The 14,184-nt window shown below is 49.8% G+C and overlaps 8 protein-coding genes across 8 annotated transcripts; 6 read left to right on the top strand and 2 right to left on the bottom strand.

The window, feature by feature from the left end:
* Positions 1–115: 115 nt before the first annotated feature.
* Positions 116–454, top strand: IES4 (Ies4p; the record flags this gene model as incomplete). The annotated part of the gene is made up of 1 exon (XM_022610942.1): positions 116–454. The coding sequence occupies one exon, from the start codon at positions 116–118 to the stop codon at positions 452–454; it is 339 nt and encodes a 112-aa protein (XP_022467187.1).
* Positions 455–707: 253 nt separating this feature from the next.
* KNAG0M00890 (glucan 1,3-beta-glucosidase) lies at positions 708–2,003 on the top strand (the record flags this gene model as incomplete). The annotated part of the gene is made up of 1 exon (XM_022610940.1): positions 708–2,003. The coding sequence occupies one exon, from the start codon at positions 708–710 to the stop codon at positions 2,001–2,003; it is 1,296 nt and encodes a 431-aa protein (XP_022467186.1).
* A 288-nt stretch (positions 2,004–2,291) lies between these two features.
* Positions 2,292–7,733, top strand: ULS1 (translocase ULS1; the record flags this gene model as incomplete). The annotated part of the gene is made up of 1 exon (XM_022610939.1): positions 2,292–7,733. One exon carries the CDS (start codon positions 2,292–2,294, stop codon positions 7,731–7,733), a length of 5,442 nt encoding a protein of 1,813 aa, XP_022467185.1.
* A 29-nt stretch (positions 7,734–7,762) lies between these two features.
* AME1 (Ame1p) lies at positions 7,763–8,629 on the bottom strand (the record flags this gene model as incomplete). Its single annotated transcript, XM_022610938.1, has 1 exon — positions 7,763–8,629. One exon carries the CDS (start codon positions 8,627–8,629, stop codon positions 7,763–7,765), a length of 867 nt encoding a protein of 288 aa, XP_022467184.1.
* Positions 8,630–8,779: 150 nt separating this feature from the next.
* MET8 (bifunctional precorrin-2 dehydrogenase/sirohydrochlorin ferrochelatase MET8) lies at positions 8,780–9,580 on the top strand (the record flags this gene model as incomplete). Its single annotated transcript, XM_022610937.1, has 1 exon — positions 8,780–9,580. One exon carries the CDS (start codon positions 8,780–8,782, stop codon positions 9,578–9,580), a length of 801 nt encoding a protein of 266 aa, XP_022467183.1.
* Positions 9,581–9,762: 182 nt separating this feature from the next.
* Positions 9,763–11,046, top strand: SDS24 (Sds24p; the record flags this gene model as incomplete). The annotated part of the gene is made up of 1 exon (XM_022610936.1): positions 9,763–11,046. The coding sequence occupies one exon, from the start codon at positions 9,763–9,765 to the stop codon at positions 11,044–11,046; it is 1,284 nt and encodes a 427-aa protein (XP_022467182.1).
* A 142-nt stretch (positions 11,047–11,188) lies between these two features.
* Positions 11,189–12,010, top strand: HPC2 (Hpc2p; the record flags this gene model as incomplete). Its single annotated transcript, XM_022610935.1, has 1 exon — positions 11,189–12,010. One exon carries the CDS (start codon positions 11,189–11,191, stop codon positions 12,008–12,010), a length of 822 nt encoding a protein of 273 aa, XP_022467181.1.
* A 41-nt stretch (positions 12,011–12,051) lies between these two features.
* Positions 12,052–14,043, bottom strand: YBP1 (Ybp1p; the record flags this gene model as incomplete). Its single annotated transcript, XM_022610934.1, has 1 exon — positions 12,052–14,043. The coding sequence occupies one exon, from the start codon at positions 14,041–14,043 to the stop codon at positions 12,052–12,054; it is 1,992 nt and encodes a 663-aa protein (XP_022467180.1).
* Between the last annotated feature and the right edge of the window lie 141 nt (positions 14,044–14,184).

Raw genomic sequence — 14,184 nt, 5'->3', positions numbered from 1 at the left:
AAATATATATACAAATAATTGCAATGGACGTTAACAGACGACGTTGATAGAAACAGATATTGCCTTGTGGTATACGTGTACCGCATTGCATTGAAGTGTGATTGTCTGATTTATCATGGAAGAAGAGATACCACAGAGAGATCCGTCGCAGAAGGTTCTCCCATGGGACAGAGTGGAAGGGTACATTCCTATCAAGAGTTTCAGTGGGTACGAGGTGAAGTTGTCCGGTTGGATTCGGCATGATGTGCGGGAGCAGAGGGAGCGGGGAACTGAGATCCCGGAAAACAAGAAACCTGAGCAGGAGAAGAAATTAGAAACAGACGCTCACGCATCAACCACTACAGCTGAAACATCAAATGCACCAGTGGATGACCTTGTTGGGGCATCAACTGAGACGAATTTGATAACCAATGAATCAGTACAACAAAACGGTACTGCCCCAAGCTTGCAATGACCGATGGACCGGTATCAGCCTGGAAATACTAGGTCGTAATATCAGAACTGCAGTGCTGGGACAATATATTGATTTTATTGCAGAGATTGTGAATTCCAATGTATTATTTACAAGAGAGTACAGTTGGTTTGTGAAGCGTGTTTTGGTGAACCAGACCCATCCCACTTCGGTGTACAGAACTAGAGTTGTTTAACTGTAAAAGCGGTTGGTAGTGTGCACTCTTTTCTGTTTGGTACAAGTGCTCTTTTTTCTGATGCGTTCGTCGTGGATACTCTCTCAATTAGCCGCGCTCTCCTGTTTGGCCCAGGCTTCCCCTCTGTTACCGTTCGGGGAGCAGCCATATGATTCTAGTGTCAACCACAGTGAGCCTGTGCGTGGTGTGAATATAGGTGGGTGGCTTGTGTTGGAACCGTATATTACTCCGTCTCTATTCGAGCGGTTTAGGTTGTCGGAGGACAGTGACGAGGGGATCCCCGTGGACGAGTACCATTTCTGTGCTAAGTTAGGGCTCGAAGCTGCAGAGGCAGTATTGAAGACTCATTGGGATACTTTCTACATGGAAACTGACTTTAAACAGATTCGCGCGATGGGGTTTAATCTGGTGAGGATTCCCGTTGGGTACTGGGCGTTTAGCAGACTGGCTAATGACCCGTACGTGTCAGGAGTTCAGGAGAAATACCTGGATCTCGCGATTGGATGGGCGAAGAAACACAACTTGAAAGTGTGGATCGATCTTCACGGCGCAGCAGGGTCTCAAAACGGGTTTGATAATTCAGGCCTCAGGGATCAGATCAATTTCTTGAACTACGATGAGAACGTAGAAGTGACGTTACGGTCTATCAAGTACCTGTTGGCGAAGTACTCTGGGGAGCAGTTTGCAGACACTGTGACTGGCATCGAATTGCTCAATGAGCCCCTAGGCCCAGCAATTGACATGGGGAAACTGAAGTCTGCTTACTTGCAACCAAGCTATGACTATCTAAGAAGCACACTGCAAAATAACGACCAAACTATAGTAATTCAAGATGCCTTTCAACCTCCCCACTATTGGGATAGTTTTATCAATACGAGCTCTGCCAATATTATCATCGACCACCATTACTACCAAGTGTTCTCGCAGGGTGATTTAGCCAGAGGTACCCCCGAACGCGTGTCTGTGGCATGTGGATGGGGCCAGAGTACTTTGAATGAGTTCCACCCATCCGTTGCCGGCGAGTTCTCCGCCGCATTGACAGACTGTGCCCAGTGGCTGAACGGTGTCGGGATTGGATCCCGCTACGACGGCAGTTTCTGGAAAAACGGACAAGGATCGTACTTCATTGGGACCTGCGAGGGGGATGCAGACATCGCTGAATGGTCAGAAACACGCAAACAGGATACAAGACGCTATCTAGAGGCTCAGATCGATTCCTTCGAAAGGACCGGCGGCTGGATCATATGGTGTTACAAGACCGAGAGCAGCATCGAATGGTCCACGCAGCTCCTAGCAAAATACGGGATGTTCCCACAACCGATAACAAGCAGGCAGTACTTACCGCAGTGCTCCTGAGGACCAGACATACCGGTTACCTAGCTCTAAAACCAGAACAAAGACTCGCTTTGCGCTCTCCCTCTGCTATATATATAATGTTAGCACTAACGATCTTTTCTTTGTAAAAAAACTGCAAAATCTGATACTTTTTAACGTGTTTTGATCAAACGCATCGCTGTTAAAGGAAACGCACAGCAGCTGTTTGACTACCAAGTTTATTGACCTCTCTCCAGCTTGGAATTACAGGGGAAGTCCTACCGACCTACTCACGTACTTCTTTCCTTTGTTACTTTCTCCCCAAAAGATATGAGTACCACAGAAGTTCCGACAATAGATTTGACATGGGATCAGTCGGACCACAGCAATGAGAACGAGAATGACGCGTTGGAAGAGGAGCAGTTTTACTCGCTGTCTTACTCTGATACAAGCGATAGTGCATCACTCGGTAAAACCAAGGGCTCAAAAAAGATCGCAGGAAAGGGAGATGACGCGAATCCGTCCGATGGTAGTTTGGACTCTGACGCGGAGTTGAGTTTCAGCAGTCATGATAATAGGGATAAGTTGGAGGTGTTGAAGAAGTTGCAATATTTGAACAATGTGTCTAGTCCTGTGAAATCAGACAGTAACGCGACACCGCTCATTGATCTTCTGCGAAGAAATCCAGCAATATTGGATACTAGTAATGAAAACGATCCGAAAGCGCACATTTCAGAACCCGATGGTGGGGATAACTTAGAAGAGGGAACAGGAGCAGGTTTGAAATACAACTCTATAAAGGATGAGCGTGGTCCACTGGTGGAGAAGTCTCCGCTTGGTAATAGAAATATTGTACATGGTGATGATCGTGAGTTGCTCCCGTTGACTACGGAACGTTTGTCAGCAGAATTGAAATCTTCACTTCCGTCGCCATTCATTTCGAGGGAAAGTGTTGAAGACTGGAAATTAAGCAATGTGAAGGAGTCGACAGAGATTGAAGAACGAAAGCTGGGCAAGCATCTGGAGAAGACAAATGATCTTTCAAAAAATTATTTGGACCCGTCTAAGTTTCCCTTTGGGAATGATCAACCAAATGTATCCACTTTTCCAACGAACTCAACCGGGACTGAGCACATTTCTGAAAAAGAACCTACGAAAAAGGAAGAGCCGACAAGTACCCATATACCTTACAACTTGAAATCATCAGAGACATCCCAAGAGCGAGAAAAGATAGATGACTCTAAAGATATATCACAAGAGCTGAAAGATATGATGGGAAATCGTACTAAAAAACAAACTATTATGCACCAACAAGCAGCGAAACACTGGCCTAGACTTCTTGGCTTGTATGATAAAACGAAAAGTCGGGCTGGCGCTTTAAAGAATGCAAGTTCTTCATCTGCAAACGAAAAGGGCCTTCATGAAACCAATTCAAGCTATGATAAGAATATCGGTTCTGAACGAGATGATGGGTTGAACGACACACTACCCAAACCAGTGAGAGATAAGCTCATCAGGGACGATTCAGGAATATCTGCAGAATCAAAGGATCTTTCTGCTATCCAAGGTAAGAACGAACTGCATTCTCCCGATTTGGTGGACAAAGATACAGAAAAAGAATCTGTTTCCGACCCCGACATTTCAGCTAATCCCAATGACGCCCAGATGGATAAGCATACACAAACGGTTTTACCATCTGTTTTACATAAGTCTGAATCCGAGCAGGCGATAAACACTACACCAAAAATTGAACAACATAGACACCAAGAACAAACAACTTCTAAACAAGATGGTGCATTGGAGGTGAAACAAGAGCAAAATGGAGAAATAAGCGCCGCTTTACCACATTCGACACATGATAAGGAAGCATCTCAACTAAAGTTTCCCATATTTAGAGGCAAAAGTGAAGAAAGAGATGAACGTGAAATTCTGATTTTGGATAGCGGTTCGGAAGAGGTTGTGATGAGCCCAACTACAGAACCGCAACCCATGAACAGCGAAGAAGAGGAACAGCGTGTGAATGGATACAAGAGGAAACATGAAGAAATTGAGCCAAAAAACGGAGATGAAACTCAGGACGTGAAAAGATCGCATAATGAAGTTATCAAAAGTTTCAAACCTGATACCTATGATAGGACAGACGCAGAGAATGATATTATCATTCTTTCTGATACGGAGAATGGTTCAGTACGTAATGAACCTCCACCAGCTGATACTTCATTGACTGCGAACACCAACAGAGAAAGGATAGAAATGATGGCAAAGAAGGCCAATCAGGATTTCGATAATGTGAAGGCCGAGTATACAACCAAAGAGCGTGAGCTTACTTTAATATCAAACCGAGAAACATCAAGCAAGTTGGTTCTCGAAAGAAAATTGAAGAAAAGGCAGCAGGCCGTAAAAGATGCCCATGCAAAAGTTCAACTGTTGGAGAAAAAAATGAGCTTGAATACCAACTCAAACTCTAAAACGATAGAGATTTTGCTTGCGGATGCGATTGCAAATTGGGAAAGACAGAAACAAAGACGAGATAACACAGAGCTGAAATTGAAGTCATGTATAAAAGAATCGATATTGACCTCTACTAAACTTTCGGTACTGCAACAAGAAAAGAAGAAAGTCTTGACGCTGGCGCAGAATGATCTTGCCCTTGCACAGATGAATAAGCAAACTACAGAGACCGTCGAACGTCGGAAAGAATTACTGAAAGAAAAAGAAACCTTAAACAACATGTTGCGAGAAGGTACTTTAAGTGAAGACAAACATCGGTCCTTGATTGAAAAGATCCAAAAACAACTAAATGAGTTGGACTTACACAGAAATGGTACCCCTGAGAATGCGCTTCGTATTCAAAATCCACAGCACCAGGAGGCAGGCCGTCCAAATGGTCGGGGCTCCTCTTCTGCTGAGGTCAGAGAAGATCTCTTCCGAAGGTCAATTTCAAAGGCAATAGAGTTGTTGAATGCTAATGAGACGCGTACGGCCCAGACGAAGAAGCTGTTGGTGACTCATCTGAATGCACTCGAGAGATTTTATTCCAACTTCTTTTTGGGTTACAGGACACCAGGACCTCATTTACTATCTTTGAGAGATTCTGTGCAGCTCTTATTCGCCAATGGGGTCAAAATGCCAATAGTATTCGAAACGTTGGAGGATCTGGGACTGGACTACGTAAACACAAACATTTTGCCCGTGAGTAGAAGGAAAGAATATCTTAAAAGTATTGAAATTGCGAAGCAACTAGTACTGAAATCACAACGGGACCATTCCAATAAACAGATGATTATTGATTCTTTGAACGAGTTGCTTCGGTTAAGAAGTTCCGTGGATATGGGGCAACCGCCCATGTTACCGCATATCTACCAGTTTGGTGTGAACGTGGTGAACCTGATAAACCAGGGCCTCAAAATGCAAAAAGTGTACGATGTTTTAGTATCGTACAAGATACCGATAAACGCCGTTGACTTATCAAATTTCCAAGCCAAATATATGCCACAGGAGAATCAGCAGTCACATACGTTTATCAACCAGTCCCGTAACAGCTTTATTGGAAGTAATGTGAACCCATTGGACCATCCGAATTCTTCCATACAAATGCCACCGCCTCCCATGGAGCAGCGTGTGGCTAATATTTACGATACAGAGGATCAGAAATCGATCCGTGAACTGTTGAGCAGTTTGAAGGAACACGAGCACACAGCTGAGGGTGAATTACCGACCCCTGAAGATATGACTGTGAACCTGTTAAAGCATCAGAAGATTGGATTAAAATGGCTGATTGACCAGGAGAAGATCAAAAAGTTTAGAGGCGGGTTGTTGGCGGATGACATGGGTCTTGGTAAAACGGTTCAAGCGCTCGCACTGTTGTTGGACCACCGCTCTGAGAATCCCAAGAAGAAGACTACATTGATTGTAGCACCTGTAGCCGTTTTGCATGTGTGGAGAGGTGAAATCCGAACCAAGATGAAGGAAAGTGCTGGATTTACCTCGTCCATATTCGGATCTTCGAGCGTGAAGGTGAAGCGCTGGAAGGAGTTGGCGAAGTTTGATGCTGTTTTGATCTCTTACCAGACGTTGGCGAATGAGTTTAAGAAACATTGGCCCCAGAGGTTAAGAGATACGGATAAGAAGCAGCTACCTGCGATTCCGGACCTTGAGGCATTGAACTCATTGAAGACTCAACACGAGTATTTCTCGCCTTTCTTTACGGACGACTCCAAATTTTACAGAGTCATTTTGGATGAGGGTCAGAATATCAAGAACAAAAACACTCAGGCGGCTAAGGCTTGCTGTGCTGTGCAGAGCAAGTACAGGTGGATTCTATCCGGTACACCAATCCAAAACAACATGGGGGAACTGTATTCTTTGATTAGGTTCCTAAGGATATCGCCTTACAACAAGGAGGAAAGGTTCAAAAGCGATATTGGGAACGCTTTCTCAAACAAGAAGGGGTCGATGTACGATAATCAAGATCGGGCGAGAGCAATCAGGAAAGTGCAAGTTCTTTTGCGAGCGATCATGCTGAGGAGAACTAAAGACGATAAGATAGACGGGCATCCGATTTTGGAGTTGCCCAGCAAGACAGTGAAAGTGGAGAGTGACCGGCTTGTCGGCGATGAATTGGAGTTTTACAGTGCTTTGGAGGCAAAGAACAAGAAACTAGCAGCTCAGCTGATGAAACGGAAAGTGCGTGGAAATTACTCGTCAATGTTGACTCTTCTGTTGCGGTTGCGGCAAGCGTGTTGCCATTCTGAGCTTGTTGTTATTGGTGAGCGGAAGAGTGCCTCTACGAAAGTTGCCAACGGTAAGTCCCTAGAGTCCTGGGTCAGTCTATACAAGGCAATCCAGCGGATGTCTCGCGGGGCGAGAGATCTTGTGGAGGTCTCGCTGAGCGGTATGAACTGTATTTGGTGTTCCGAACAACTGGAGTTGGAGAACACGAGTGTACTAACTGGTTGTGGCCACTTACTGTGTGACGCATGCATTGAGCCCTACGTCGAGGAAAGAGCGGAGGCTGCAACCGCCCGCCGGGGTCCCAAGGGTGAACTGTACGTCCCCTGCACTGATTGTCGTTCGTTAACGTGTGAGACGGATATTGTTACGTACCGTCTCTATGACCAAGTGGTGAACCAGGAGTTCACTAGGGCTGATTTAGAGGACGAGTACAATCGGGAGAGGGAGAACCAGCGGACTCACAAGAGCAACTACCAAGTCGATTTTTCGAAGTTACAGATGTCTACGAAGATGCAACAGTGTATCAACGTGATCAAGAAAGTGTTTGCCGAGTCCAGCACCGAGAAAATACTTGTGTTCTCTCAATTCACGTCCTTCTTCGAGTTGTTTGAGTACTTTCTTCGGGAACAACTTGGTGTACGGTACTTGAAGTACGTTGGGTCAATGCGTGCAGACCAACGGTCTGAAGTGATCAGTAAGTTTTACCGAGAGGCGGAGACACGGATTCTTTTGATCTCGATGAAGGCTGGGAATTCTGGGTTGACGTTAACGTGCGCAAACCACGTCATTATAGTGGACCCCTTCTGGAACCCGTACGTCGAGGAGCAAGCGCAGGACCGGTGCTACCGTATCAGTCAAACGCGCGAGGTCACCGTGTACCGTCTGTTCGTAAAGAACTCCGTTGAGGACCGGATTTCCGAATTGCAGAAGCGCAAGCGGGAGATGGTCGATGCTGCGATGAGCGCGGATAAGATGAAGGAGGTGAACAAGCTTGGTGCCCGCGAGATCGGGTTCTTGTTTGGATTGAACAGTTTATAGAATGGTATATATGCTTTCCCTGATTGCTTTCAAGGTTCGCGATCGATGTGGTTGTTGTTGTTGGCTCGCTGTACCTTTGCGAGGAGACCGTTGTACGGGTCAAGTAGTCTGCACAGTTCTTGGACTTTGACCCCCGGTTCGTGTGGTGGCGTCTGGTGTTGTGTGGCCTTGGGTTTTGTAGTAGTGAGTGCCGCATCCAGTTTGTGCAGAGATTCGTTAAGTTGCAAAGTGCGTTGCAGCCTGGAGTTCTCCTCTGAGCGGTCGAACCATTCGTGCGACTGCTCCGCTGCGTCCACTTCTCCTCTGAGCGCTACAAGTTGAGCACTGAGTTTCCTTCGACGTCTTTGCAGAGTTTGCCACTGGTAGAACAGCTCATTGTTGGCTAACCCGATATCTCTGAGGTCGTTGATGTCTCGCTCGATACCGTGGAACCAGATCTTCTGGAAAGTCTTGTAGTCCAGTTTGTACATCATCTTCCTCGTGCGAGTAGCCCCTGGCGCCTGCGCCTGTGGCTGCCCCCCCGTGTGGAAATCCGCTTTGGCTTTCGCGACGAGATGCTGCTGCACGAACTGCTCGAGAAGTCGCTCCACGACGGAGATGGACACCGCTGAGACTCTTGACACGGGCATGTCCCGAGCATCGACCTTCGCAAACTCGAATCTTCGCGTCGGAACCGGCGGAGGGGCATCTGCCACGAGGGACAGCTCCCCCTCCTCGCCTAGGTCCAACTTGCCGCCCAAATCCAGGGCCGCCTCGTCTTGCTCCGGCGTGTCGAACTGCATCGCAGGCGGCGACTGCCTCCGCGGCGTCCTGATCACCACGACGCTGTCCATATCGACCAGCCGCCGCAGGTTCGACCCACGCTGTCTGTACAATCTCTTCGTGTGTCTGTCCATGCCTCAATTGACCCAGCGATGCCACCAGCTGCACCGTTTATAGTTGTTATAGTACTGACAGTTGAAGAGTTCGATTCGATTTAAAACTTCGACATCATCATCATCATCAACAACAACAACAAGAGCAACAAGCAAGAACAAGACCAACAGATGGATCCACAGAGTGTTGAGAGACCGCCCAGCGTGCTGCTGGCGCACCGGATGCAGGGCCACCCAGTTCTCGTCGTTGGCGGCGGTGTCGTCGCGCAACAGCGACTCGAGAAGCTTGTTCCAACGGGGGCCCGCGTCACTCTGGTGGCGGACCATTTCACTGCCGCTGTGGAACAGACCGCCTTGCAGTGTCCTCAGCAAGTGAGGCTTGTGCGCGAGAGGTACCGCGAGTCACACTTGAATTTGGAGCCTTACTGGCGGCTGATCCTCGTGTGTCTCCCCAGTGGAGCCGCCAACCACTCGGACGATGCTAAGGGGCAGAGCAAGAGCGAGAGCGACAGTGAGAAGGTGTACAGGGATGCGAAGAGAGTGTTTGGAGCGCAACAGTCCGTGAACGTCGCTGACGTGCCCGCTCTGTGCGACTTCTATTTTGGAGCGGACACGAGTGGCTGCCCCACTGGCAAGGGGGAGGGTCAATTGGGATCCATGCAGTTGCTAGTGTCCTCCAACGGCGTCGCACCGAGGTACGCTGCCCTGGTCCGCGACGAGCTTGTGCGGCATTTGGGGGAGCTTCCTCTGGCACAGTCTTTGGATCGGCTCGACGAGTTGCGTGCCGCTGTGAGAGAGGAGGCCCCAGGGCCAGAGATGGTCGCGGTCCGTATGGATTGGGTTTGTGCTCTGACGGACCGGCTCGGGCTACGGGGGGCCGCGTCAATGGACGTCCAGGAGGAACTTAAAAAGTTCAAAGACTACTGCAAGGAACGAGGCGAGCAAGTCAAATCACCAAGCCAAGACAATTAGCACAGAGGATTGCTCTACGACAAGCGCACAGCGGTCAATTGACGTCCATCCACGACCCTCGATGTCCCTCCCCCTCCCCTCTCTCAACGTCTGGTATAAAAGCAGCGCAAAACATTTTGAACAAAACGACGAACTGTTTGGGGAGACTCACCACAACAAGAACAAGAAGAAGAAGGGTAAGGATGGCGTCTACAGTTTTGCACGACATGTCTCTTGCTGCGAAGGACACACTGCAGGATACTGCGTGCGACCCGCACTGGGCGGAGGTCTCGCTGGTGACTCTGATCGAGCAGAACAAGCTTGTATTCGTTCCAGGGGCCGTTTCCGTTGAAGAAGCATTCAACACTCTAGTGAAGAACCATTTGAACTCTATCCCCGTGGAGGCGTACCCGGGGGACATGGAGTGTCTGACGTTCGACTACAACGACTTGAACTCGTACCTGCTTCTCGTTTTGAACAAAATTCAAGTGAACAACCATGCGGTGACGGAGGACTGTCAGAATGGGAAGCCCGTGCCCGTGGGGGAGATTGTTAAGTTGACCCCGAAGAACCCGTTTTACAAGTTGAGAGAATCGCAATCTTTGACGAGCGTGATGAAGATTTTGGGGTCTGGGGTGCACCGCGTTGCAATCACAAACGACGAGATGACTATCGTTAAGGGGATCCTCTCGCAGCGAAGACTCGTCAAGTACCTGTGGGACCACGCAGCGCAGTTCCGTTCGCTGGAGCGTCTGTTCAATTACACTTTGCAGGACTTGCAAGTTGGTGTCTTGAACTCGGAGTTCTACCAACCGACCTCTCGCCAATCGAGAGTCATCTCTATTAACGGGGAGGAACCCTTGGTCATGGGACTGTACAAGATGCACATCGAGCGGATCTCGTCGATCGCAGTTATCGACAACCAGCATAACCTGCTGGGGAACATCTCCGTCGCCGATGTCAAGCACGTCACTCGGACCTCGCAGTACCCTCTCCTCCACAAGACTTGCCGCCACTTCATCTCCGTGATCCTCAACTCTAGGGGACTCGAGACGGGGAAGGACTCCTTCCCAGTGTTCCACGTGTACCCTACTTCGTCCCTGGGGAGAACTCTGGCCAAGTTGGTCGCTACTAGGTCCCACAGACTCTGGATCGTGCAACCACCAGAGGGAGCCCTCAGCGCGCAGACGACGGGGAACTCGCTCTCCTCTGCGACGTCACAGCTGATGTTCCAAGGCGCGGGGGAAGCACAAGAGAACGGAACCGCTACGACAGCGGGCACCACTACGGCAACGGGACCGGGGAGTATCCACTCGGCGACCGCAGGAGCAACGTCGCCCAACCTCTTCGAGAAGGAGTACCGCTCGGGCAAACTCATCGGTGTCGTGTCCCTCACGGACATCATCAACCTCTTCGTCCGCATGACCATCGACAGCACAGAGGTAGATCCGCAGACGGCCAGAAGAGAGCGCGGAAGCGTCGTGTGAACCACTCACCGGGGATCAGCACCCGAAGTAACAAGAACAGAGGACCCTTTTAGCCAACTATGTACCGTATATGTAACAACGAACTTGTCTTTAACGTCAAACTGACCACTGCAACGACACCAACAAGCCACGAACAACAAGGATGGACCACCAGGGCAAAGCGTTGAGCATCGCAGAGGAACTCGCTCACAACAGGACGCAGTCGCCGTCGCAGTCGCCGCCTGTTTCTCAGCAGCAGCAGCAGCAGCAGGTGAAGCAGGTCAAGATCTCGTCGTTGCTGGCACAGCAGCCGGAGGTCCTCGAACGGTCGCAGAGCAGCGTTGAGGCGACGGCGAAGCAACCGCAGAAGGCGAAGAAGTGCAGGTCGCTGTCGTCGTCGAAGAAGAAGGCGCCGCAGTCGACTGTCACGCCTGCTGCTGCTACTGCTGCTGCTACGCCAGCTCCACCTGCCCCGAGACTTCTGGATCCACCACCAGTGACACCCGCTGCGGTCCACTCGAAGGAACTCACGGGCAACTCGCAGGGGCCAGCAGTCGTGCTGGACGTGCCACTGTACCCTGCCGATGGCAACGAGTACCTCGACGAGAACGGGACCGTCGTGGTCAATGTCGCAAAGCTGTTGAACGACACCGCTGGACGACCCCCAGAGGAGACACAGCGGGCCCTCGAACAAGAGAAGAGAGCCAAGAGGGAACAACTGGTCACTACTACTACCACTACTGCCCCGGCAAGCACGGACGAACCACCAAAGAAGAAGTCGCATCCAATGAAGGGCAAATCGCTCATCGGGAAGTACGACATGGAGGATCCCTTCATCGATGACACGGAATTACTTTGGGAGGAGCAACGTGCAGCGACGAAGGACGGGTTCTTCGTGTACTTTGGCCCTCTTATTGCGAAGGGACAGGTAGCATCCTTCGAAAGGATCAATGGGACCATGAAGAAGGGAGGGATACGCAAGTAAAAACAGCTATATATACACACAACACATACATACACCGGCATCTATTCAAGTTTATCCAGTTTATCTTGGATTGTCCTGTGGTCGGTCAACTCTCGCAGCTTCGCAATAACCCGTTCAAACAGTGAAGGGTCCCATTGCCCTTGTAACGGGGTGATGAAGTCGGGGAAGTGCTCTACAAAACTGATTTGAGGGTCACTAGCTTGCGAAAGTGCATCCACAGAGTCAACCATTAAATCGGTCAGCACGTCCATCCTTTCTCTAGTGAGATTCATGAATGTACTGCACCCAATGCCAATTTCCAACTGGGATAACTTCGCAGAGAGATCGTCCTGGTTCACGGATTTGTCCTGTACCACAGTTTCGCTCTTGTCTTCACGACTGAAACTCCCAGAAGGTAACGCAGTAAGGAACATATCTCGCAACACACCCAGGAGAAAAGTTCTACCTTGCATGTAGGGGAAGGACTGTAAAGTGTCCACTATGAAAGCAAACGATACCTTCTCAGGGCACGAGCACAGAAGTCGCGTCAACAGAGTAAACCCGAGAGACCGTGACATCGCAGACCTCTCCGCACAGCACCTCAGCAGAAGACACCGGAAAAAGGCAGCTAGAACAATCCCAGACACATGGTACAAGTCCTCGCGCAACTCCGAACACGAATGCTGCGTCACAGATACCCACATGAAGTACCGGATCGCGCCCTCCACGGAAAGGTTTTCGTTAGCCTTGGATAGCAACGCTGGGGAGACGAACCATAGGTACAAGTACACCGCGTCGCTCAGGTGCATCTCCGGGTACAAGTGCTCGTCCTCGACAAGGTAGAAGATGCTCGACAGAGCCACAATTCCTCGCATGTTCAATTGCATACTCAAGTCCTTCGTCATCCGTTGCAATTGATGCGACAGGGACAACTTCAAGACTTGCTTCTCGATCAGCTTCCGAGCCTCTTTGCTCCGCACGGCAGAGACCTGCGGCACGGCACCGTACACTTTCTTCGACTCCGCTATACAGTTCACTAACTCATCCTTCAAAGAGATATCGAACGAGTTCGCCAGATCGTACAGGCGGGACTTCACGTCGACAAGAAGCTCGTAGAAGGGCGCCCGGGGCTCTCGCTTCTTGCAAAGCTTGTAATAATACTTCACCTCGCTCCTATCCGTTGTAGACTTCAACCCTTCGCCGACGGTACTCGTACACAACCTCCTCAACAGCCTCCTTTGTAACTCCAACTCGTTCTCGATGGTGCTGTGCAACTCATCCTCTGTCAACTTGGCGTCGTTAGTCAGTATAACTTCCCTTGGCGGTGCCGTCGGCTCGTAGTTCCGGCAGAAGGAATACCCACGGCGCAGGATAATACTAGGATCCTGCAAGAGACCCGAGTTCTTGGTGATTGCCTTCTCTATCGCAAAGACAGTCATACCAAGGTATTTGGACGGGTATAGCGTCTTAATCCGCTTCAAAGCAGCAGTGACCAGCTCAAACAGGATGTGCAATTTCAACCCAACAAAGAGGTCCCCGGGGGACCGCTCCAGAGACACGGATGTATCGTCTCCGTCACTGTCACCGTCAGCTTTCACCTCTTGACTACTCTTTGCTGCATCAGCGGTCTTCGACGCCCTTTCCCACGTAATGTACCGGTTGATCTCATCATCAGCCGACACGCCTTCAAAGAGCGTACAGGCACACAGCAGCGTGTCCCTCGGGTCCCCACTCACCGCCACCACGAGGAAACACCTCATCAGTGGGCTGACAATCGGTATCGACCGCAGATTCTTGTGCAGCGCGACGTTCCTTGGCACCAAAAACTTCATCAATTGGTTGGGCAAGTCCCAACTGATCACCGCAGTCACCTTCGGATGATCCTCCAACAGCTGCAGCAACTTCCGCAGGAACTCCTGTTGTTCCTCGCCACTGTCCCCTGCACTCGACTGCTCAATAGACAACTCCAACAGGGTCAAAAGCGACACAGGGTCCTCGACCCCCGTTGCAAACGCAGCATCCAGATCCACTGGCCCACTACCATCCGATTCCATCGCCAGCTGCTCCAGGTGCTACCGCTCTGGTAGAACAACTCTTGCAGTCGTAAGTCTCATCTCTCACTCTTATAATAAACCCTTCAACATATAACAACCACTGCACCCAAAGAGAGGAGCGATGCCCAGTCAGTTTCAGTG

This window comes from Huiozyma naganishii, chromosome 13 (assembly GCF_000348985.1).
Source record: "Huiozyma naganishii CBS 8797 chromosome 13, complete genome".
In the NCBI taxonomy this organism is placed as follows: domain Eukaryota; kingdom Fungi; phylum Ascomycota; class Saccharomycetes; order Saccharomycetales; family Saccharomycetaceae; genus Huiozyma; species Huiozyma naganishii.
The sequence above is the reverse complement of the archived record's forward strand: the minus strand, read 5'-3'. Positions and strand labels throughout refer to the sequence as shown.